Source organism: Phyllobates terribilis, unplaced genomic scaffold (assembly GCF_046119375.1).
Source record: "Phyllobates terribilis strain yellow unplaced genomic scaffold, ASM4611937v1 Scaffold_3__8_contigs__length_932513732, whole genome shotgun sequence".
Lineage (NCBI taxonomy): Eukaryota > Metazoa > Chordata > Amphibia > Anura > Dendrobatidae > Phyllobates > Phyllobates terribilis.
Genome location: NW_027362763.1, coordinates 756128339 through 756154183, shown reverse-complemented (window position 1 = coordinate 756154183; position 25845 = coordinate 756128339). Strand labels below are relative to the sequence as shown.

Below are 25845 nucleotides of genomic sequence, written 5' to 3'. Positions count from 1 at the left end.
TTCAGCCGGTCCGCGGGGAGAGGGGGCCCCTCCAGCCTCCAGCAGGGCCGCCATCAGGGCATGACTGCCCTGACTCCAGTATGGGGCCCGGCCGGTAGGAGCCCCCTCGGAGCCCCCCTCTTGTGCGTCTCTCTCCTCATGGGGCCCCCGGCCCCATGCTAAGCGCCGGGTCCGGGACATCTTAGCGCTGCGCTGCTGCGGCAGCACCTTCATGATTCCCCTGACTTCCGGTCATGTGACGGCGCCGTCACATGGCCGGAAGTCAGGAGAACCTGGTGTCAGCGATTTGGACGAGCGCCAGGATTCTGCAGGGATCGCATGGGGGTAAGTATAACAAGTTTTATTTTTTTTTAAATACAATTAACTAAGAGTGGGGGGAATGGGAGATGCACATGGGGGGAGGGGAGAGATGAGAGATGCACATGGGGGAGGGGAGAGATGAGAGATCCACATCGGGGGGAGGGGAGAGATGAGAGATGCACATGGGGGAGGGGAGAGATGAGAGATCCACATGGGGGGGAGGGGAGAGATGAGAGATGCATATGGGGGAGGGGAGAGATGAGAGATCCACATGGGGGGAGGGGAGAGATGAGAGATGCACATGGGGGGAGGGGAGAGATGAGAGATGCACATGGGGGGAGGGGAGAGATGAGAGATGCACATGGGAGGGAGGGGAGAGATGAGAGATGCACGGGGGGGTGAGAGATGCACGGGGGGGTGAGAGATGCACGGGGGGGATGAGAGATGCACGGGGGGTGGATGAGAGATGCACGGGGGGGTGAGAGATGCACGGGGGGGATGAGAGATGCACGGAGGGGATGAGAGATGCACGGGGGGTGGATGAGAGATGCACGGAGGGGGATGAGAGATGCACGGGGGTGAGCTGCACATGGGGGGGTGAGAGATGCACATGGGGGGGTTATGTTTACATAACTTTGTTGCCTTATGAAGGGCGGGGGGGCCCCCAAAAATTTCTTGCACGGGGGCCCACTACAGTCTGTGTCCGCCCCTGGGATGAAGTAAATGCAGCTGAACAGCAGCTGTCAGGACAGCTGCCCTGTCCTGCTGCAGGGCGTGATGGGGCCTCAGTGATGCGGCTCCTGGCATAGCTCCTGGCGGGGACCTGGTCTACACTATATGATAAGTATGCACTAAACTCCAAATCCCTCCATTACCCCGCCCCCATATGACCAAAGCCCCGCCCACCCCACCCCCTCCTTGCTGGGCCATGGAAAAATGATCTTGCTTCAAGCCGGTCCCTGGTGCAAAAAAGGTTGGGGACCACTGTTTTAGAGTATGTGCTCACGGTGCGGATTTGCTGCGGTTTTGATGCTGCATTTTTATGCTGCGTCAAAACCACAGCGGCCAGATGTTACAGCATAGTGAATGGGATTTCTAGAAATCCCATTCCCACTATGCGTTTTTGTGCACCTGCGGATCACCCGCGAAAACTGACATGAGGTGCGTTTTTCAGATCCGCAGCATATCTATTTCTCTTGCGGAAACGGATGCGGATTTTCCCCATAGACTTGCATTAGATGAAGAAAATCCGCATGCGTAAAAACCGCATGTGTGTTTTGTGTGCGTTTCCGCAGCGGAAACGCACACAGAAACGCTACATGATGATCAATACAGTTTGTTTAAAAAAAAACACTATTCTCTAATTTCAACATGAAGACATGAAAAACGCATGCATAAAAACTGCATCAAAAACCGCATGTAAAAACCGCACCAAAAACGGCAAGTAACCTAAGTTGCATATTAGGTGCGGAAATGGTGCAGAAATTCTGCAGCGTCAAAACAGCAGCAAATACGCACCGTGTGCACATACCCTTAGGGTACGCTCCTATGATGAGGTTTTGACGCCGTGTATTTTTGCTAAGTTCAAAACGCATCGTCTGACAGTTCCAGCAAAGTGGATGGGATTTATAGAAATCTCATGTTTTTATTTTACTCAGAGTAAGCTGACCTGCGGTGCGTGTTTCACATCCACAACATATCAGTTTCTCTTGCAGGTACGCTGAGTTTTCGGGGTGGATTTTCCCAATAGACTTGCGTTAGGTGCTGAAAATCCGCAAATAAAAAACGCACCTGCATTTTTAGTGCATTTCTGCGGCGTAAACATGTAAAAAACGTCTGTAATTCGCACGTGACTGTAACAATAAAGTTTTGTCAAAGCCAAATACCAGGAAGTATACAAAACATAGATTTATTTGAAGCATGACCCACCAAGAAGAGACAAATAATACGTGTCAAAAACAAAATCGCACACAAAAATACAATGCAAAAAGCGCAAAGAACCTGAATGAAATGGACGTGGTATGATCCGCCATTAGGCTTTAAGCTGTTGCACATTAGTCTGTGACTGAGTAAAGTCTGGGATTGGCTCCAATGATGAATTAGCTGAAACCATGAGGGTAATGAAAACCAAATCAGAGCACAAACCAAAAAATGACAGGACTGAAAATGACCAGCGCCATAATGGAGCCAACGCAGTTATATGTAATGGGGGATTATTTAGGTATTTTTAATTTGAAACAAAAAAAAATGAAATCCAAACTTTTAATAAAAAAGCACAAAATGAATAATGAATCGGGGTTCCATTCTGTATCTTATAACGTATTACAGGTTGTCAGAAGCCTTTGTGACACAAGGTGCATCGCAGCCCCCGCATCCAGCCAGCCTCATCACACAGACTGCACAGCACACGAGCTAAGCACTCCGTGATCGGCAACCTGAAGCTTTCAGCCTAGTGGAAAACGACGTCGAGCATGCTGGGAGTTGTAGTTTCCGGACACTCCGGAGCGACTCAAGCTGCAGGAAGAGATCGATTCTGACAGTTCTATTTGCCCACCAAAAAGATGGCCGCCGCCATATTAATAACATGCTCTGATTTTACGTCACTTTGCGTCTCAAGTCACATGATGAACGCGAGGCTGCTGGGGAAAAAGTGACGTTAGCACGTTGCTGTGTAAAGAGCCGGCCAGCATTCACACGGTAAGTAATGGAGTGTCCTGGTTTTCCTCTTCTGGAAGCCTGGCCATGCGTTGTGCTTAGGGCGCCGGCCGTTCTGTACTGGTGCTTCGCCCGCTGGTCCCTGCACGGTTATATGTGCCGTGCGCTCCCTGCGGCTTCTAAGCAGTGAGCGGGAATAGTGTGTGCGGCAGCCTGTGTGACTGCACATTACTGCACTATGGAGCTGACGGGGAGCAGTCAGGGGTTAATGTGTTTTAACCAGTTCCTGACAGTCCCCGCACCCGAGCAGCCATTCACTTCTTACCCCTTTCCATATCGGGCTATGTACCCTGCTCTCGACCGGGCGCGCTGCCTCCTTATCCCCAGCCCCCCACTGAACCATTTACTCCCTAATCTACTCCCGCCCCCGCACCAGGCCATATACCCCCTGTATCTCCCCCCCCCCCCGCACCAGGCCATGTACCCCCTGTATCCCCCCCCCCGCACCAGGCCATGTACCCCCTGTATCCCCCCCCCCCCGCACCAGGCCATATACCCCCTGTATCTCCCCCCCCCCCCGCACCAGGCCATGTACCCCCTGTATCCCCCCCCCCGCACCAGGCCATGTACCCCCTGTATCTCCCATCCCCCCCCCCCCCCCCGCACCAGGCCATATACCCCCTGAATCCCCCCCCCCCTGCCTCGGTACCAGACCATGCACCCCCTGTATCTCCCCCCCCCCCCTGCACCAGGCCATGTACCCCCTGTATCTCCCCCCCCCCGCACCAGGCCATGTACCCCCTGTATCTCCCCCCCCCCCCCGCACCAGGCCATGTACCTCCTGTATCTCCCCCCCCCGCACCAGGCCATGTACCTCCTGTATCTCCCCCCCCCGCACCAGGCCATGTACCTCCTGTATCTCCCCCCCGCACCAGGCCATATACCCCCTGTATCTCCCCCCACCCCCTGCACCAGGCCATGTACCCCCTGTATCTCCCCCCCCCCCCCGCACCAGGCCATGTACCACCTGTATCTCCCCCCCCCGCACCAGGCCATGTACCTCCTGTATCTCCCCCCCGCACCAGGCCATATACCCCCTGTATCTCCCCCCACCCCCTGCACCAGGCCATGTACCCCCTGTATCTCCCCCCCCCCCCCCCCCCCGCACCAGGCCATGTACCCCCTGTATCCCCCCCCTGCACCAGGCCATGTACCCCCTGTATCCCCCCCCCCCCCGCACCAGGCCATGTACCCCCTGTATCCCCCCCCCCCCGCACCAGGCCATGTACCCCCTGTATCTCCCCCCCCCCCCCCCCCCCCGCACCAGGCCATATACCCCCTGTATCTCCCCCCCCCCCCCGCACCAGGCCATGTACCCCCTGTATCCCCCCCCCCCACACCAGGCCATGTACCCCCTGTATCTCTCCCCCCCCCCTGCACCAGGCCATGTACCCCCTGTATCTCCCCCCCCCCCCCGCACCAGGCCATGTACCCCCTGTATCTCTCCCCCCCCCCCCCTGCACCAGGCCATGTACCCCCTGTATCTCTCCCCCCCCCCCCCGCACCAGGCCATGTACCCCCTGTATCTCCCCCCCGCACCAGGCCATGTACCCCCTGTATCCCCCCCCCCCCGCACCAGGCCATGTACCCCCTGTATCCCCCCCCCCACACCAGGCCATATACCCCCTGTATCTCCCCCCCCCCCCCCGCACCAGGCCATGTACCCCCTGTACCCCCCCCCCCCGCACCAGGCCATGTACTCCCTGTATCTCCCCCCCCCCCCCGCACCAGGCCATATACCCCCTGTATCCCCCCCCCACCCCGCACCAGGCCATGTACCACCTGTATCTCCCCCCCCCCCGCACCAGGCCATGTACCTCCTGTATCTCCCCCCCGCACCAGGCCATATACCCCCTGTATCTCCCCCCACCCCCTGCACCAGGCCATGTACCCCCTGTATCTCCCCCCCCCCCCCCGCACCAGGCCATGTACCCCCTGTATCCCCCCCCTGCACCAGGCCATGTACCCCCTGTATCTCCCCCCCCCCCCCCCGCACCAGGCCATGTACCCCCTGTATCCCCCCCCCCCGCACCAGGCCATGTACCCCCTGTATCTCCCCCCCCCCCGCACCAGGCCATATATCCCCCCCCCCGCACCAGGCCATGTACCCCCTGTATCCCCCCCCCCCACACCAGGGCATGTACCCCCTGTATCTCTCCCCCCCCCCCCCCTGCACCAGGCCATGTACCCCCTGTATCTCCCCCCCCCCGCACCAGGCCATGTACCCCCTGTATCTCCCCCCCCCCCCCCTGCACCAGGCCATGTACCCCCTGTATCTCCCCCCCGCACCAGGCCATGTACCCCCTGTATCTCTCCCCCCCCCCCCGCACCAGGCCATGTACCCCCTGTATCTCCCCCCCTCCCCCCCGCACCAGGCCATGTACCCCCTGTATCCCCCCCCCCCCCGCACCAGGCCATGTACCCCCTGTATCCCCCCCCCGCACCAGGCCATATACCCCCTGTATCTCCCCCCCCCCCCCCCCGCACCAGGCCATGTACTCCCTGTATCTCTCCCCCCCCCCCCCCCCCCGCACCAGGCCATATACCCCCTGAATCCCCCCCCCCTGCCTCGGCACCAGGCCATACCCCCCCTGCCTCGGCACCAGGCCATATACCCCCTGTATCTCCCCCTCCCCCCCCCCCCCGCACCAGGCCATATACCCCCTGAATCCCCCCCCCCCCGCACCAGGCCATATACCCCCTGTATCCCCCCCCCCCCGCCTCGGTACCAGACCATATCCCCCCCTGCCTCGGCACCAGGCCATGCCCCCCCTGCCTCGGCACCAGGCCATGCCCCCCTGCCTCGGCACCAGGCCATGCCCCCCCTGCCTCGGCACCAGGCCATACCCCCCCTGCCTCGGCACCAGGCAGAAACTGTCAACCCCTTTTCTACCCTGAAACAAAGTGCCATCAATAGGGGGGGGGGGGGGTGGTGGTAAGGGGCTGGAACATCACAACACTCCCCTTGCTTCGTTTGCCTCCCTGAAACGAAGCGTCATCGGTGACTGATTTCAGTGGCGGTGCTGTCCCTGAGTGTCTCCCTTGTACAGTGTCTTCCCCTGTGCGATGATTGCAGCATCCGGTCTGCTTAGATGAATAGCTGGAATTAGCCGGCGGCAGAGCGGTGTCACTTGCAGGGGTGGCGCTTGTCGTTCTGCACACCGAGTATAGTGACACCGCTGTGCTGCCGGCTTACTATTTATCTAAACCAGGGAAGTAAAACTCAAACACACAGAGTGCCAAAATGAAAGACTTGGACAAAGTCACGGGCCAACCAGTATACTGAATAATGGGCCCCACACAGTCCTCCATGCAGAATAATGGGCCCCACATAGTCCTCCATGCAGAATAATGTCACCCACATAGTCCTCCATGCAGAATAATGGGCCCCACATAGTCCTCCATGCAGAATAATGTCACCCACATAGTCCTCCATGCAGAATAATGGGCCCACATAAGGGTGGTGGTTCTTGTGTAACAGGCCAAATAAACCACCCTGCTGGCCAGATTTGGCTCATGGGCCAGAGTTTGACATGCATGATCTAAACAGACAGGAGACCGGACGCTGCGCGTATCGCACAGGGCACTGTGAGACGCTACATGGAAAGCACTGCCCCTGAAACGAGCGTCACTGATGACTCTTCATTTCAAGGTGGCAAACGAAACAAGGGGAGTGTCGGAATGTCCCAGCCCCTCCATGACGCTTCGTTTCAGGGTCGAAACGGGAGTGACAGCACTAGGGATTCTAAAACTAATAGTCATAGGAAGTGGGTAATATACACAGAACCCTAACTTGCAGGACAAAGTGAATGGCGGGGAATTTTACTATGACATTACAAACTAATAACTTTTGTAATTTAAGATTTATTAATTGAAATTTACTTTTGGGTTTCAGAGTAACCCTTTAAAATATAAGAAGCTTCTGATTACTGCTGACACTTCCATAGCTTCTTGTTCTCTACATTGTAATGAATAATTGATTTTTCTTACAGACGGTCAGCACAATGGATATTCGGCCAAATCACACAGTTTACATCAACAACTTAAATGATAAAATCAAGAAGGAAGGTAAGAGAATTCTCTTTTTATCTCACAGAGAGAACACCTCAACGTTTACAATGTATTGCAGTGTAGAATGAAAGGAGCATCCCACAGCCATAGGGGAGAAATGTCTGATGGCTCTCTAGAGGTGAGGGACCTGAGGCGCCTGTGCCTCAAATGCAATGAGGATGAATGGAGCTGTGGTGGGGCACCATGATGTCTATGGGGCTGACTGAGAACAGCTGCTTTCTAAGGGTCTGTGTACATGGACCGACCGGCAACACGATACGATCTCCAATCTGTAAACTTTTAACAATCAGTGGTTGTTTTATCTGCCTATTTACACAGGCAGACCAAAGTAAGTGATGCACGCTAAGCAATCTGTACTAGATCTCTCGGCGCACATAGGCTGCCCTGGTTTTCTGCAGCACGAGTCTTGATTACACAGGATGACGCTCTGCGGAGAACGATAATCTTTTCCATTGCGCAAAAGATCTTTTCAAGTGTTTTCCTCGTTCATTGGGTGATCAGCAGCCTGTTTACACTGCAAAACAATGCTTAACACTGCTTGACTAGTTTTGTTGTCCCCCAAAATATAAATTGGGTGGCAATGTATATCGATGACCTGCTCCTCCTCACTGAGGTCATGCAGTAAGGAAAGATTGGGGGGGACTCGGGAGCTGTTCCAGTGATCAGTAGGGCTCGCAGCAATCAGACATTTATCGCCTATCCTGTGTAAACATGATTGTCCTTTACAGTAAAACACCTTTAAACATTAAAGCCATTCAAGCATGCTATCTTTGGTGGTTGCCAGTCATGTATGGGGGTAGCCTAACTTAGATCTGGGTTTTTAGGTTATCTATTGCTTTTCCCTGTTCAAGGCGCTGCTATTCAGTGCGGCAACAGCAGTAGCTCAATGGACACATTGTGAAGCGAACTAGCGTGAGCATTGGCTTATCCCCTGTAGGAATAGTTTGTGCCATAAAGCACTTGCCCCTTGCAGCAGCCTCAGATCAGCGGGAGAGTAGGTGTCTGGCAGCTGGGTGGATGCCAGCTCTATCTTACGACTGACTGGCTGTACAGTCGGACGAGGTGCTCACATTTAGGTGTTTTGTTTCTTTTTTTAATGTCAAGATTTCCATCTAACTGGTTTGGCAACAGACCATTCCTTTCTGTGCTGATGGCATAAAACATGATGGGAGAAAGGTATCTTGTTAGGTTATGGTCCCAGCAGAGGGGGTCACCTTGTCGTTGGCTGTTGGGCACACATTTTTTAACTTATTTTCTATCGCAGCAATGCAATTCCAATTTCATATATTCAATGTTTGCATACTATAGCATTTCAGAGTGCATCTTTAATTTGTTACTTATATATAGTGGCTCTCTTAGCTGACACGTTCACATTTGTCTTTCTGTTTGGAACTGACTGTCAGTATTTTGATGTTTCTGTCTCCACTTGTGTCATCCCAGCGGCTCTCTGCCATTTATAGTCCAGTAATTCTCATCTAGCATCATTTCTGTACAATAAAGGCCTCTGTCTATAAGGGCTGGTTTACAGTGGGATTTTCATGTATACATCACATATGCATCAAGCTGAAAAAGTACATGACTATTAAAAGGGGTTGTCTCAAGATGATTTGTCGAGGGAGAAGCCCAGGGGCACTGGGGCTGGCGAGATCCCGCGATCGGGGCACTGGGGCTGGCGCGATCCCGCGATCGGGGCACTGGGGCTGGCGCGATCCCGCGATCGGGGCACTGGGGCTGGCGCGATCCCGCGATCGGGGCACTGGGGCTGGCGCGATCCCGCGATCGGGGCACTGGGGCTGGCGCGATCCCACGGTCCGAGGAGCTTCATAGCGACACAATCTGGCTGTAAAGCATAGTGCCAGCTTGTGCCACGCTCTTTGCCTGGGAACCCGTCCTCTCCAGGACTGCAGGGTGATCAGTAACCAACCTCACACTATAAAATCTGCCCACTCTTGAGAATACCGAGGAATTTAATAATCGGCAAATTTCAAAGTTGTTTGTTTTTTTGCAAGCACTTTGCAGTTTTACCTATTTATGAACTTGAGACAACCCCTTTAATATATACATGTGTTTCACATCCCCTTCAGGAATTTTAACATAATGTGATTTTTCTGGTTTTGTTCCCAGAACTGAAGCGATCTCTGTATGCGCTGTTCTCCCAGTTTGGCCATGTAATGGATATTGTGGCGTTAAAGACCACGAAGATGAGGGGACAAGCCTTTGTAATTTTTAAGGAGCTTGCTTCAGCCACCAATGCTCTGCGGCAATTACAAGGATTTCCTTTTTATGACAAACCAATGGTATGTAGCATCATGTTTTCTGGGGTTTTTATACACTTGGAGAGAATGATGAACTCCCCTCTATGCCAGTTTTCTGGTCTAAATAATAGACTATTGCACTATTCTATAGGTTACGTAAATGTTTTCAGAAATTCTCAACAGCTTATAGCTGCCATAGATTTCATTTACTGGCACATGGACAGCCCAAAAAAAGAATATGAAAAAATATTAAGGTTTTTTTTATTTCGTCTTTTAAACACCAGGGGGAGCAGCTGCTGACATTTGCCATGAAAACCTAATGTAGTGCTAGCTCACTTTACGACTGCAGTAAATGTGGGAGGGATCTACTCCATGTGTGATGTCTCATCTCGTTCTGGTTGTTTGTGGGGAAGGCTGAAGTTTAAGATCATAGTGCCGCACTATTTTGTTGGTGATTGAAGTGTGATACTGATATGTGGACAGGGTCACAGAAAACCACCGACAGTGCCGATTCTGGCTTTACTGCTAACTAAGTGAATATTGAAAAGCGCCCCCCTTCCCCAAAGTGCAATATAAACGTGCAGTGATTCAATACCTCCATTTTTTTGAGGGAGTTTATTTAAAGGGAACTTGTCACCAGCAAACACGCTATTAACCTGAAGATATGGGGTTAATCTGCAGGTTAACGGCGTAATTATGCTGCCGGCTCCTGCATGTAGTCAAATGCTCCAGGGAGAAAATTAACTTTATTCTTCCCGCCAGCAGAATACGGAGCGTCTGCTGTAACCGCGCCTCCGGCCCTGACTGCCAGGCGGCCCCAATGCAGATGGAGGGTCTGTCAGTGCCGGGGGTGCAGTTACAGCAGACGCTCCTTATTCCAGAGTGGTGAGTGAACCTGTGCTGGCCCCACCCCCGTGACTGAAACCAAATGCTCGCAGGAAGAATACAGTTCATTCACTCCCCGGAGTGTTTAGCCACACGCAGGCGCCGGGCAAGTTAGTAACGCTATTAACCTGTTGATTAAGCCCATATCTGCAGGTTAATAGTGTTTTTGCTGGTGACAGGTTCCCTTTAAAGCATTCATTGTATAATAAAAATGTACTGTCATGATCCTCCAGGTCAGTGTGATGACGGAGATATCAGACTTATATTGATTTATTTTTTTGAGAAAGAAAAAAAAATTGTTTTGTGGCACCATTTTCTAAGACCCGTTACCTTTTTTTTATTTTTTTCATCAATGGACATTAGTTAGGCCTTGTTTTGTGTTGATCTCATTTTAGGGTACATTCAAATGAAGAATGACAGCTGCAGTAGCTGAAGAAAGAAATAAACAAATGTTATATAAAAATTTCATAAAAAAAGTAAAAAAAAAATGGTGATGTGTTCCATTTAAAGGGAACCTGTCGGGTCCGATAGCACTATTAACCTGTAGATATAGAGTTAATCTGCAGGTTTAATGTTATGAAAGTACTCGGCTGCAGTTCTGACAGTGAGGCACTCAGAAGAAAAAGGCCCCAGAACTGACTGACAGCCAGCTTAGCAGGACATCCGTACAGAGCCGGCTGTCAGTCAGTGCCAGTGTGTACTTACAGCTGCTCTCAGTGCTGTGAGCAGAGACTGTTATTGCTCCTTGCATTCCTGTATGACTGAAAGCTGGCGGCTCTCAGGAGAAATAAAATTAATTTTCTCCTGGGTGCTGCACTTTTCAGTACTGCTGCCGGGCACCTTCATAATACCTGCAGACTAACCCTGTATCTGCAGGGTAATAACGTTATCGGACACAACAGGTTAAAGAGGTCTACGTCTTAGTCCGGTTCCACAAATCCAATATTCATGGTCCGATGTATGATCAGCCCCGGCATCTCCTGACCTGGACTCTACAGTCACATATCTGCCTATGAGGCTTTTGGGGTAAGATCAGGAGACCCGTGGTCGGACCTTACATTGTGGTGTGTGCTCGGACCATGAACCTTTGCTCACTTATGCTTTATATGCATAATTGCTGTGTGATCCTGAAATCTGTATACATGTCCTCCTTCATGTCTTGTATTACAGATTTGGTATCATACCCTTGAAATTCCAGAATATCCCATGCATAGATGTGCTTTTTTTCTAGGTGGCGTATTGTCTTTACTATGTGATAAGTGTCATCCTTATATGTTCTCCTGTAGTAATGATGAGGGTTTCTCCTGCAGCGCGTTCAGTACGCAAAGACAGACTCTGACCTGGTGTCCAAGATGCGGGGAACGTTTGGAGATAAGGAGAAAAAGAAGGACAAGAAAAAGAACAAGGCTCTAGAACAAGCCGCTAATGCCATGAATAAGAAGCCACCACAGGTAAGTAAAGCGCTTCCGGACCTCTGTATACAGGGAGCCCGCATGTCTGCATTATTATTTCCCAGTGTGGAACGAGTCATTGTGGGATGAATGTGTGTTATGGACGTATCTAATTAATTGTGTTGTCTGTAGTCTCCATATCCATGCTTGCCGGGAAAAAAACTAAAAAATGGAGCATCCACTGCTTTAATGTTGTGGTCTTCTCTTACTGAATTACCAACTCGATTGGTCTCTTCTAAATGGATCTGATCACTAATTTGGCCTAAAACCTACATGCCTTTTGATTTTGGTCATATTTTTTTTATTTTTAGATGTCTGAAACAGAAAACGCATTACCTGGAGGATCACTGAACTCACAGGTAAACTGATCTGCGAGAAATCATTTTATGGCCACATTCACACGTTCAGTATTTTACACCAGTCAAAATCAGGAGTGGAAGAATCGGAGGAAAAGTATAATAGAAACACGTCACCACTTCTGTATTTATCACCCACTCCTGGTTTTGGATTACAAATACTGATGTAAAATACTGAACATGTGAACGTGGCCTATCTGTGTTTTATAGGTTTTTTTTTGTTGTTGTTTTTTTGGTCTAGTTTGTAACTAAATGAGGATTTATTTTTAAAAAAAAATTTTTTTTTAATAACTAGCGATGGTCACAAATTTTTCATACTCTCTGCGTATGATATTAGTAAATAGAAAACTGGGCCATTCCCTTCCTAAAATGGGCACATCCCTACATAACATTTTACTAGCACCAATTTTTCGCCGCCAACACCCAACTGGTAGCCGGATTTTAAGTATTTATAGGTAAAGCTGAACAATCACTTACTAAGAACAAGACCTGCTGATTTGTTCTCTTCTAACTCCTTGGCTACATCCACTGTGTGTGTGTGTATATATATATATATATATATATATATATATATACAGTACAGACCAAAAATTTGGACACACCTTCTCATTTAAAGATTTTTATGTATTTTCATTACTTTGAAAATTGTACATTCACACTGAAAGCATCAAAACTATAAATTAACACATGTGGAACTATATACTTAACAAAAAAGTGTGAAACAACTGAAAATATGTCTTATATTCTAGGTTATTCAAAGTAGCCACCTTTTGCTTTGATGACTACTTTGCACACTCTTGGCATTCTCTTGATGAGCTTCAAGAGGTAGTCACCGGAAATGGTTTTCACTTCACAGGTGTGCCCTGTCAGGTTTAATAAGTGGAATTTCTTGCCTTATAAATGGGGTTGGGACCATCAGTTGTGTTGTGCAGAAGTCAGGTGGATACACAGCTGATAGTCCTACTGAATAGACTGTTAGCTGTTTTTTTCTTGCCATAATACAAATTCTAAGTAAAGAAAAATGAGTGTCCATCATTACTTTAAGAAATGAAGGTCAGTCAGTGCGAATAATTGGGAAAACTTTGAAAATGTCCCCAAGTGCAGATGCAAAAACCATTAAGCGCTACAAAGAAACTGGCTCAGATGAGGACCGCCCCAGGAAAGGAAGACCAAGAGTCACGTCTGCTTCTGAGGATAAGTTTATCCGAGTCACCAGCCTCAGAAATCGCAGGTTAACAGCAGCTCAGATTAGAGACCAGGTCAATGCCACACAGAGTTCTAGCAGCAGACACATCTCTACAACAACTGTTAAGAGGAGACTTTCTGCAGCAGGCCTTCATGGTAAAATAGCTGCTAGGAAACCACTGCTAAGGACAGGCAACAAGCAGAAGAGACTTGTTTGGGCTAAAGAACACAGGGAATGGACATTAGACCAGTGCAAATCTGTGCTTTGATCTGATGAGTCCAAATTTGAGATCTTTGGTTCCAACCACTGCGTCTTTGTGCGACGCAGAAAAGGTGAACGGATGGACTCTACATGTCTGGTTCCCACCGTGAAGCATAGAGGAGGAGGTGTGATGGTGTGGGGGTGCTTTGCTGGTGACACTGTTGGGGATTTATTCAAAATTGAAGGCATACTGAACCAGCATGGCTACCACAGCATCTTGCAGTGGCATGCTATTCCATCCGGTTTGCGTTTAGTTGGACCATCATTTATTTTTCAACAGGACAATAACTCCAAACACACCTCCACAAGGTGCAAGGGCTATTTGACCAAGAAGGAGAGTGATAGGGTGCTATGCCAGATGACCTGGCCTCCACAGTCACCAGACCTGAACCCAATCGAGATGGTTTGGGGTGAGCTGGACCGCAGAGTGAAGGCAAAAGGGCCAACAAGTGCTAAGTATCTCTGGGATCTCCTTCAAGATTGTTGGAAGACCATTTCCGGTGACTACCTATTGAAGCTCATCAAGAGAATGCCAAGAGTGTTCAAAGCAGTCATCAAAGCAAAAGGTGGCTACTTTGAAGAACCTAGAATATAAGACATATTTTCAGTTATTTCACACTTTTTTGTTAAGTATATAATTCCACATGTGTTAATTCATAGTTTAGATGCCTTCAGTGTGAATGTACAATTTTCATAGTCATGAAAATACATAAAAATCTTTAAATGAGAAGGTGTGTCCAAACTTTTGGTTTGTACTGTATATATATATATATATATTGTGAGGCAGTGACCGGAATCATATACGAGGGACGTTATATATCCCCCAGAATGTGTACAGAGACCTATTAAATCCATTGGAGTTCATTTCTGTCACCGACACAGCTGCGGCTGCAATGCAGGAATGAAGGTGAGCAATCACCTGGTCAGACTACCTGGCTAAGGCAGATTAAGTAAAACCCGGCAGGGCCTTCATTCCTTGGAGGAGGTCACAGGAGGCTGTGGGGCGGCCTCCTCCCTCGAACACGGATTTTCCAGTGACTCTTGCCACAGGTCCTTTAAAACTCCTTCACTAAGGTTTAGTGTTGTTCTATGTTGCAACCTGCTAGGAGCACAGCAGGGAAGCTCAGCAGGACTGAGTGTGGCTGAACCACTGCCTAGGAAGGCTCTGCACCTGTCAGGCTCTGAGAGGCCCGGCGTGGCCGTTGCCCCCGGCAACCGTTGTTTATGGACTCATGTTAACCCGGCTGCGAACCGGAGGACTTTCTGTTTAACCGTGAGTTGCTGAATAAAAGCTGTTTTTGTTGGACTTGCTTGGGTCACTGCCTCAGTTACTGCACGGTGTGTACACCGCCGCCTTACAGCTTGGTGGAGAATGCGGGCAGTGTGACTGAGGTATACCCCACCGGCAGCTGCATGACCACAATTCGGCCTGCCACCTTCCAGTTCCACCCCATGGACAAAATGGAGGAGCTGTTTAAGCAGCTGGTACTCACCCACGAGCAACAGATGCAGTCTCAGCGGCAACAGCAGGAGCAGTACCTGAGTCTCCAACGGCAGCAGCAAAAAACAAATGAACTGATGATGCAACAAATTGCTGCCCTGCGGGAGACACCGACGGCATCAGCCCCCGAACGTCGAGATGCCCGGGACAAGGTTCGAGGAAGATGGGACCGGAGGACGACGTGGAAGCCTTCCTTACCATCTACGAACGCACAGCAGAGCAGGAAAACCTACCAGCTGACCAGTGGGCGGAAGTGGTGGCTCCGTTTTTGGTTGGCGATGCCCAGAAGGCCTGTTTCGACCTCAGTCAGGAGGACGCCCGGGACTACCAGAGGCTCAAAGGTGAGATCCTTGCCCGGCTGGGAGTCAATACATACGTGAGGGCTCAGTGTGTGTTTTCGTGGGCCTATGTGGAGACCCGACCTGCCCGGTCTCAGGCTTATGACTTCCTGCAGCTGGTAAAGCGATGGCTCCAACCTGAGACTTTGTCCCCAGCCCAGATAGTGGAGAGGGTGGTGGTTGACCGGCTGGTGAGGACTCTGCCAGTCGCTATCCAACGTTTGGTGGGGCAAGGGGACCCCGGCACCCTCGACCAGGTGGTCAGTTTGGTCGAGCGCTACTCGGCTACTCAGGACTTCATTCGAGACGCCGATCCCTGCCAACCCAGGAGTCGGGAAAGGGGTCGCGTCTCTCTGCTGGGGACAGTCAGCACTGTGCCCGTGCTGAAGGGGAACCCCGGAGTGGGAGCGGCAGGAGACAGGTCTTATGGCAGTTTGGGAGGGAACCAAACAGTACCTCCACCCTTAGGTGCTGGCGGTGTCAGGGGCCAGGACATGTGATTGCTAATTGTCCCCTGACTACGGAACCCATGGACTGCGGATATAGCCGCCGGGTCTCAATGTACGCCCAGACCGTCTGCACAGCGAGCGCCGAATCCCGGGACAGCCAGTTACTGGTTAATGGGTACCCCACGGAGGCCCTCCTGGACTCAGAGAGCCTCGTGACTCTGGTACATGGGTCGCTGGTTGCAGGAGACAACCCCAGTGGACGGCCAGTCGGGGTTATGTGTATCCATGGGGACCTCCGAGAGTACCCAACTGCAGAGATAGTTTTGTCCACGCCATGTGGAGACATGAAACGTGGTGGGAGTGGTAAAAACTCTTCCCTATGGGACTGTGTTGGGAGGAGACTTGCCCCTGTTCTGGACTCTGTGTAAAAACAAAATCCACTCTCCCCCGGTAAAATGTATTTCAGACGCTGTGCCCGATGAACCTGCGGTAGGGGTGTCCAACCTAGTGACAGAGTGTGACCCCGATAGGTTTCCCTCAGAGGTGTTGGCAGGAGAGGTCGAGGACTCCCCATCGATCCCCGAGCTGAAAGTGTCCCGGGGCACGTTTGGGACAGCTCAGCTACGGGATCCCACCCTGACTCAGGCGCGGGAAAGGGTGTTCGAGATAAATGGCGTAGCTCAACAGCCTGGTGCAGATACTGTATTTCCACGCATGGTAATCAACGGTGAGTTACTCTACAGGACAGATAAGATCAGGGACGAGGTTGTAGAACAGTTAGTGGCACCTCAGTCGTACCGTCGAGAGATTCTGGAGATGGCACACTCACACCTGGGTGGACACTTAGGGGTGAAAAAGACGCTAGACCATATCTTACAGCGGTTCTTTTGGCCTGGGGTTTACGCGGAAGTCAAAAGGTATTGCGAATCCTGCTCCGAATGTCAGTTGACCTCACCCATTGCAAGTTTCCGTAGCCCATTGGTACCTCTGCCAGTGATAGAGGTGCCTTTTGAACGGATTGCAATGGATTTGGTTGGACCCATTGTAAAATCCGCCCGTGGACACCAACATATACTGGTAGTCGTCGACTATGCCACTCTGTACCCGGAAGCTATACCACTACGCCACACCTCGGCAAAACTGATTGCACGGGAGCTGTTTGCCATGTTCTGTCGCCTTGGACTCCCCAAGGAGATCCTGACAGATCAGGGGACCCCCTTTATGTCCAAAGTGACAAGGGAACTATGCAAATTGCTAAAAATTAAACAATTGCGCACCTCGGTGTACCACCCTCAAACCGACGGGCTAGTAGAACGGTTCAATAAAACCCTCAAGTCCATGTTAAAAAAGGTGGTTTCTAAGGATGGAAGGGATTGGGACATGTTGTTACCCTATTTGATGTTCGCCGTCCGTGAGGTACCCCAGGCTTCCACAGGGTTCTCTCCCTTTGAGTTATTGTACGGCAGACACCCTAGGGGTCTGTTGGACGTAGCCAAAGAGACATGGGAACAAGAGCCGACTCCACATAGGAGTATAATTGAACACGTGGCTAGTATGCAGGACCGGATCGCGGCGGTCATGCCCATCGTGAAAGAGCATCTGTTACATGCCCAGGCAGCTCAGAGGCGCACATATAATAAAAGCCAGAGTCAGGTCTTTTAACAAGGGCGATCGGGTGTTAGTACTGGTACCCACAGCCGAGAGTAAGTTCATGGCCAAGTGGCAAGGACCATATGAGATTCGAGAAAAAGTGGGGGAGGTAAATTACCGGGTGTATCAGCCCGGAAGGAGGAAACCTGAGCAGCTTTACCATGTAAACCTGTTAAAACCTTGGAAAGATCGAGAGTGTTTAGTTACAGACGTCACTCCGCGCATATCACCAGAGTTCTCTACCTTTAGCCAGGGAAGCATCCGAGGGGGAGGTCAGGATAAGTGATGCTCTCACTAAACAGCAGCGACGGGAGGCTCGCTCACTGGTGCAGCACAATAACGACGTGTTCTCAGAGCTACCAGGTAGGACTACGGTTATCCAGCATGACATCGTCACCGAACCTGGGGTACGGGTACGAATAAGACCTTAGCGGGTACCAGAGGCCCGGAGGCAAGCCATCACGGCTGAGGTAAAACAAATGCTTCAGCTAGGCGTCATAGAGGAATCACGGAGTGAGTGGGCTAGCCCCATCGTATTGATTCCAAAACCAGACGGATGATTACGCTTCTGTAACGATTTCCGGAAATTGAATGAAGTGTCAGAGTTTGACCTTTATCCAATGCCCAGGGTGGATGAGCTGATTGAGAGACTGGGGCAGGCCCAGTATTTTACCACGCTCGATCTCACCAAGGGTTACTGGCAGGTACCCCTCACAGATTCGGCGAAGGAAAAGACCGCCTTCGTAACTCCAGAGGGTCGATACCACTATGTGGTCTTACCTTTTGGGTTATATGGGGCCCCGGCTACATTCCAGAGGTTGATGGACATAGTGCTTAAGCCCCATCAGGAGTACGCGTCCGCCTATTTAGATGACATTATCATCTTTAGCACTGACTGGCATACGCACCTATCCCAGGTACAAGCGGTTCTGGATTCTCTCAGAGCTGCGGGGTTAACGGCAAATCCAAAAAAATGTGCGATAGGGCTAGAGGAAGCCCGATCCTTGGGGTATGTGATAAGCCGAGGAGCTATTAAGCCCCAAATCAATAAAGTTGAGGCCATAAAAAACTGTCCTAAACCGTCAAGTACAAAGCAGGTGAGGGCGTTCCTTGGCATCCTTGGGTATTACCGCCGGTTTATACCTAATTTTGCTGGGCGAACGGCAGCCCTGACTGATCTCTTGAAAGGAAAAAAATCAGTAATGGTTCAGTGGAACCCTAAGGCAGAGGAAGCTTTTCAGTCCATGATCTTGGCCCTGTGTGGACAACCGGTCCTCATCAGCCCCAACTTCAATGAAACCTTCATTGTACAGACAGATGCCTCGGAGGTAGGCCTAGGGGCGGTATTGTCACAAAAAGTTAATGGTGAAGAGCACCCGGTCACCTACTTGAGTAGAAAACTTGTTCCGGAAGAGAAAAACTATAGCGTGGTAGAGAAGGAGTGTTTGGCTATTAAGTGGGCCTTGGAATCACTACGCTATTATTTACTCGGGCGTCAGTTCGCTTGGTGACGGACCACTCACCCTTGGTATGGATGGGGAATGCCAAGGAGAGGAATGCGCGAGTCACCAGGTGGTTCCTGTCATTGCAAAATTTCAGTTTCTCGGTAGAACATCGCCCTGGGAAGTCGCAGGGAAACGCGGATGCCCTGTCCCGGGCACCCTGTATGGTGGCAAATGTTCAACCCCACAAGTTTGAACAGAGGGGGGGGGGATATGTGAGGCAGTGACCGGAATCGTATACGAAGGACGTTATATATCCCCCAGAATGTGTACAGAGACCTATTAAATCCATTGGAGTGCATTGCAGTCACAGACACAGCTGCGGCTGCAATGCAGGAATGAAGGTGAGCAATCACCTGGTCAGACTACCTGGCTAAGGCAGATTAAGTAAAACCCGGCAGGGCCTTCATTCCTTGGAGGAGGTCACAGGAGGCTGTGGGGCGGCCTCCTCCCTCCAACCCGGATTTTCCAGTGGCTCTTGCCACAGGTCCTTTAAAACTCCTTCACTAAGGTTTAGTGTTGTTCTATGTTGCAACCTGCTAGGAGCACAGCAGGGAAGCTCAGCAGGACTGAGTGTGGCTGAACCCACTGCCTAGGAAGGCTCTGCACCTGTCAGGCTCTGAGAGGCCCGGCGTGGCCGTTGTCCCTGGCAACCGTTGTTTATGGACTCATGTTAACCCGGCTGCGAACCGGAGGACTTTCTGTTTAACCGTGAGTTGCTGAATAAAAGCTGTTTATGTTGGACTTTCTTGGGCCACTGCCTCAGTTACTGCACGGTGTGTACACCGCCGCCTTACTATCTATCTATCTATCTATCTATCTATCTATCTATCTATCTATCTATCTATCTATATCTCTGATCAGCACACTACTTGTATAGATTTGGAGTCAAAGAAGTCGAGCTTGCTTGATACACGACAAATATAACAAGTGTGATTAGAGCTAGGTCCACTCACTGTTGTTTCACCCCTTAGAGCAGGGATGTCAAACACATAGAGGACGAAAATGAAAAACGTGGACAAAGTCGCTGGCCAGCCAGTAAACAGTATAATAGTCCTTCATACAGAATAATGGGCCCCACATAACTATACCCATGATCCCAAGAACCATGCTCTGAAGAGATCTGTCTCTTGAGAGGAGGTCAAGCTTACACACTCTGCAATCTCCAACAATCCTATAGAGAATGAAGGGAGCAAAGGGTCACTTGCTTGACTTCCACACCAATCAGAAGGGGCTCTGCATAGCCCCATTCTCGGGGTCGTGGGTGTCCAAGCCGTTGAAGCCCTTGCGATCAGGAAGATATCCCCATAACTCCCAAACTTGGAACAATTGCTATAAGTAATTTTAATAATGTTCTCATCTTTGTAAAGCACACGTGTCAGCAGGATTGTGCTCAGTAAACCACATACTGTCAGGTGGGCAACATTACACTGATTAATATGATACCTTGGTTGATGAAATCCGTCCTGTGGTTCTTGTGTAATCTTTCCTTTCAGTTTGGAGGTAATGATATGCTCGTGCTTCTGTGGGGGGCACCCTATTTGGTGCTCTGCTTACATATTCATCTGTATGCTCTTATGACAGCTCACTGTGCCTTCACTGACCTGCCTCCTATTTTACATAATGCATCTAGTAGTGCAGGGCTAGGTAAAATAGGAGGCAAGTCAGTGAGCTGTCATAAGAGCATACAGATGAATATGTAAGCAGAGCGCCCCCCACAGGCCGCTCCGAAGCACGAGCATATCATTATCTCCAAACTGAAAGGAAAGATTACACAAGAACCACAGGATGGATTTCATCAACCTATGTATTATATTAATCAGCGTAATGTCACCCACCCGACAGTGTATGTAGTTTACTGAGCACAATCCTGCTGACAGGTGCGCTTTAATTCTGAAAATCCAGTCTTCCCGCAGTGAAAGTGCTACACTGGCGTGTTGGGTTATATCACTTTGATGTTGCCCAAATTGTTAAATTAAAGGGGTATTCCCTTCTCCAAGCTCCTAACCCAATATGTAGAAGGTGTAGTAATATTATATAATTAATATTTGCAAATACCTCCAATTACAAATGTAGTATAGTTCTTTTGATTCGCTATGTCACTTACCACATGTGCAGGGCATTGCAGTAGCTTAGGTATCATTGGTTACGACCACTGATATAGTGACAATGTTAGCTGGTAGTGGTCGTAACCATGGATACCTAAGCAACTACAATGCCCTGCACATGGGATAAGCGAAATAGCGAATCAGAAGAACTATACTACATTTCTAATTGGATGTATTTGCTAATATTATTATTACACCTACAACATATTGGGATAGAATCTTGGAGATGGGAATACTGCTTTAAGTTCTCTTCTGGGCCCATCTTTTGAATTACATTCTTACAGCATATGTAATGAACGTGTCATTAAATGAATCCTGTACTGTAAAGCTCGTTCAATTATTAAACAGTATATACATTTTGTTATACCTGTGATTATTTATTTTTCTTATTCTCCTAATTTAAACTAGATTCCTGATAACCCGCCTAATTACATCCTATTCTTGAATAACCTACCCGAAGAAACCAACGAGATGATGCTTTCTATGTTGTTTAATCAGTAAGTATTCCACATGTCCCATAGTTGTCAGACTTCAATGATCTGTTGTGCTTTTCTGAGATTATGTCCTTACATATCATATTGTCTCCTGGGATGCTGGCACTTTCTGAACCTTTGTATTGCATGCATCATTATAACGCTGGGTGCTAATTATCTTTGCCCCTAATAATTGTGGCCTATATTCACTTAAAGAGAAACCGTAGTTTTAATTTTTATCTCCTAAATCAATAATGCACATGAAAATAAGCAACTTTGTAATTTGTAATATATCTGATCAGGGAATTCTGCTTCTTTCTCCTCCAGGACTGATCATTCATTCTGAAATTTCTCAATTCACGGTTAAATCTGTCTTTAGTGACTGCAGATTATTACATTACTGAGATGGGAGGTGACAGTTGTAGATTCTATGCAGGAGGGAGGGGCTAGAGGCAGAGCTCCTCCCCTTCCCCACTACATAGAACCTCATAAGCACCAACCGTCATCTCCTCTCTCAGCAATGTGAAAGTCTTCACTGAACAAATTTTAGCCTTGAATTGATCATTTTACAAATAAATGATTATTCCAGTAATAATGGTTACTCTTTAGTTGGCAAAGTCTCCTACAGACGTGGGAATTGCTGCTGCAAGTGTCTCCTGGGACAGGGAAGGTAGCTACAAACCAGTGTACAGAAAGCTTGTGGATAAGTAAATAAAAAAAAAAACAGCACTAGCGCTGCAAAACATATAATGTATTTCTGTCTTAAAGTAGTAACGTTTCTCCTTATGGAGAGTGACACACCAGCTCTGGCACGTCAAGGTAGGGAGGCTTATTTGCCATGCAATGCTCCTCTGGGAAATTTAATATGCAAATTGCCTCTTCAGAGAAAAAGAGGACTTGTACTCTATAGCGCCACCTATTGGAAACAGCAATCCTACAAGTCACAATCAACCCTTTAACGAGTCGTGCAATATGACGGGATAAAAGCCAAATCAAAATCTCAATTTGCAGACACGGTGTTTCTGGCTGTTGGCCCTCGTCAGTGCAAAGTATGAGAACTGATTTGGCTAAGTGAGACTAGCCAAATCAGTTCTCATACTTTGCACTGACGAGGGCCAACAGGCCGAAACACCGTGTCTGCAAATTGAGATTTTGATTTGGCTTTTATCCTAAGTCATATTGCACGACTCGTTAAAGGGTTGATTGTGACTTGTAGGATTGCTGCTCCCAATAGGTGGCGCTATAGAGTACAAGTCCTTTTTTCTCTGAAGAGGCAATTTGCATATTGTCTTAAAGTAACGCGTTTCTGGAAGTACAAAAGTCTTTTTATCTGAGGATCGGGAAAATACCATACTCCCAGAAACTTGTTATTTTAAGACAGAAATACATGTTATGTGCTTTGCAGCGCTATTACCTGGGTTTTTTAATTTACTTATCCACACTTTTTTTTTTTTACCTGTTAGAAGTTGCTATTAGAAGATGCTTTAGCTGTCGTCTATAAATTGGGCTGTTACTGATTTTCGGGAGTCTGAGCATATGAGGAAAGACTAGTTGCTATATCTCCCATACACCGTACACACAGAATAATAATCTTTATTTCTCTAATCCCCTCCACAACAGCACCAACAGGAGGTTGCCTCCCCATCCTAATTAGGGACAGGAAACAAGAGGTTTAAATAACCCTCCCCTTCCCTCTAACCCCAGTGTTTTTCCTGTCCCTGAGGGATGAAGAGGTCTCCTTCTGGTGGGGCTGTGGCTTGCAATCAGCTTCCCCAAAAATCAATACTTTTTCAGCCGGGCAGCCGTGGATCGATCGCCCAGGGCCTTCCTTCCATGTCCTCTGCTCCTGCTCCCGGCGGGACCCCACCATCTTCCTGTGCTCTTGCAATGCTGGATTGTGAGAAGATATTGGCTGGGGGCCTCCCATAGCTCCCCAGCCATTTGCGATGTCCCTCCCTCTCCCTGCACGCAACGCTCTCCTCCGGTGTATAGCCGGCCGCATGGAGAGCAGATAGGAAGTAACACGCGCCAGTCCATTCAATGGCCGCGTCGTCACTTCCGGTTGCATTCCAGGGTGGAACGCACTGCCATTTTGGTGGGAAATTTGAACTTTAACCCCTTTACAACCAAAGGTGGTTTGCACATTAATAACCAGGCCAATTTTTACAATTCTGACCACTGTCACTTTATGAGGTAATTACTCTGGAACGCTTCAACGGATCCCCCTGATTCTGAGATTATTTTTTCGTGACATTTTGTACTTCATGATTGTGGTAAAATTTCTTCTATATCACTTGCATTTATTTGTGAGAAAAACTTAAATTTGGTGAAAATTTTGTAATTTTCAAAATTTGAAATTTTTTGTGCCCTTAAATCAGAGAGATATGTCACACAAAATAGTTAATAAATAACATTTCCCACATGTCTACTTTACATCTGCACAATTTTGGAACCAAATTTTTTTTTTTATTAAAGAGCTATAAGGGTTAAAAGTTGACCAGCGATTTCTCATTTTTCCAACAAAATTTACAAAACAATTTTTTTAGGGACCACATCACATTTGAAGTCAATTTGAGGGGTCTTTATGACCTAAAATACCCAAAAGTGACATCATACTCAAAACCACATTCAAGAAGTTTATTAACCCTTCAGGTGCTTCACAGGAATTTTTGGAGAGTGGAAGAAAAAAATGAACATTTAACTTTTTTCACAATTGTTTTTACTTTCGCAGGGGTAACAGGAAAAAATGGACCCCAAAATTTGTTGTGCAATTTCCCCTGAGCACGCAGATAACCCCATATGTGGGGAAAAAACACTGTTAGGGCGCACGGCAGGGTTCGGAAGGGAAGGAGCGCCATTTGACTTTTTGAACGTAAAATTTGCTTGAATAATTAGTGGATGCCATGTTGCGTTTAGGGAGCCCCTGATGTGTCTAAACAGTGGAAACCGCCCCACAAGTGACACCATCTTGGAAACTAGACCCCTCAGGGAACTTATCTAGATGTGTGGTGAGCACCCTGAACCCCCAAGTCCTTTACAGAAGTTTATAACATGGAGCCGTGAAAATAAAAAAATCAAACTTTTTCCACAAAAATGATGTTTTAGCCCCAATTTTTTTATTTTCACAAGGGCAAGAGGAGAAAATGGACCCCAAAAACTTTTCTGAATTTGTCCTGAGTACGCCAATACCCCATATGTGGGGAAAATACAGTGTTTGGGCGCACGGCAGAGTTCAGAAGGGAAGGAGCACTGTGTGACTTTTTGAACACAAAATTGGCTGGAATCGGAGCGGACGCCATGTCGCGTTTGGAGAGCCCCTGATGTGCCTAAATAGTGGAAACCCCCCACAACTGACCCCATTTTGAAAACTACACCCCTCAAGGATTTTATCAAGGGGTATAGTGAACATTTTGAACCCAGAGGTACGACACAGAATTTGATAACATTAGGTCATCATATTGAATAAGTTGTCATTAGTCTTGAGCGCAAGTGCTCGCTACTTGAGTTTGCATCAGGTACTCGGGTATGTACCAAGTATCGCGGGTGCTCGAGTGACATGCTCGAGTCCCCGCCCGCATGTTTCACGGTTATTAGACACCCAAAAAAAACCATGCGGAGATCGCTTGTGCATGGCAGGCAATCCCCGCAAGGTTTTTTTGGCCACAAAGAATATGGGGCGGAGACTCGAGCACCCGCAATACTCGGTGCATACCCGATGCATACTCAAGTAGATAGCACTTGCGCTCAACACTAGTCGCCATGTTGTCATCCTTCTTTTTTTTTTTTTTTTTTTTACTTTTGAAAAAATCCCAACCCTAACCCGAGAGTTTATTTTTTACGCCGTTCCTAGTGTGGTATAAGTGATTAGACGACTTTATTCTTCGGGTTGGTGCGATTACAGTGATGCCAGAATCATATGGGGTTTTTATGATTGACAGCTGTCACACATTAAAAGACACATTTTTTTGTAAAATCTAGTTTTTGCATCGCCATATTTTGAGAGATATAATTTTTCCATATTTTGGCCGACAGTCATGTGACGGCTTGTTTTTTTGCGGGATGAGTTGACGTTTTTATTGGTGCCATTTTCAAGCACGTGACATTTTTTGATCGCTTTCTATTCCGATTTTTGGAGGCAGAATAAACAAAAACCAACAATTCAGGAGTTGTTTGTTTTTTTTTTTTTTTTTATGCTGTTCTGTGTGTGGTAAAATTGATGAGGTAGCTTTATTCTTCGGGTCAGTACGTTTACAGCGGTACCACATTTATATCGTTTTTCTATGTTTTGGCTCTTACACAATAAAGGCTATTTTATAGAAAAAAATATTTTTTGCAGCGCTTTAT

At 48.5% G+C, this 25845-nt stretch overlaps 1 protein-coding gene across 1 annotated transcript in view; it reads left to right on the top strand.

Moving 5' to 3' along the window:
* The first annotated feature begins 2860 nt into the window (after window positions 1-2860).
* Window positions 2861-25845, top strand: part of SNRPB2 (small nuclear ribonucleoprotein polypeptide B2) — a 33002-nt gene continuing 10017 nt past the window's right edge. The window contains exons 1-6 of the mRNA XM_073673331.1: window positions 2861-2997; window positions 7008-7083; window positions 9211-9383; window positions 11537-11677; window positions 11989-12036; window positions 21437-21525. Coding sequence (XP_073529432.1) covers window positions 7020-7083; window positions 9211-9383; window positions 11537-11677; window positions 11989-12036; window positions 21437-21525 — 515 coding nt within the window. The 5' untranslated portion in view covers window positions 2861-2997; window positions 7008-7019. The remainder of the gene's footprint in view (window positions 2998-7007; window positions 7084-9210; window positions 9384-11536; window positions 11678-11988; window positions 12037-21436; window positions 21526-25845) is intronic.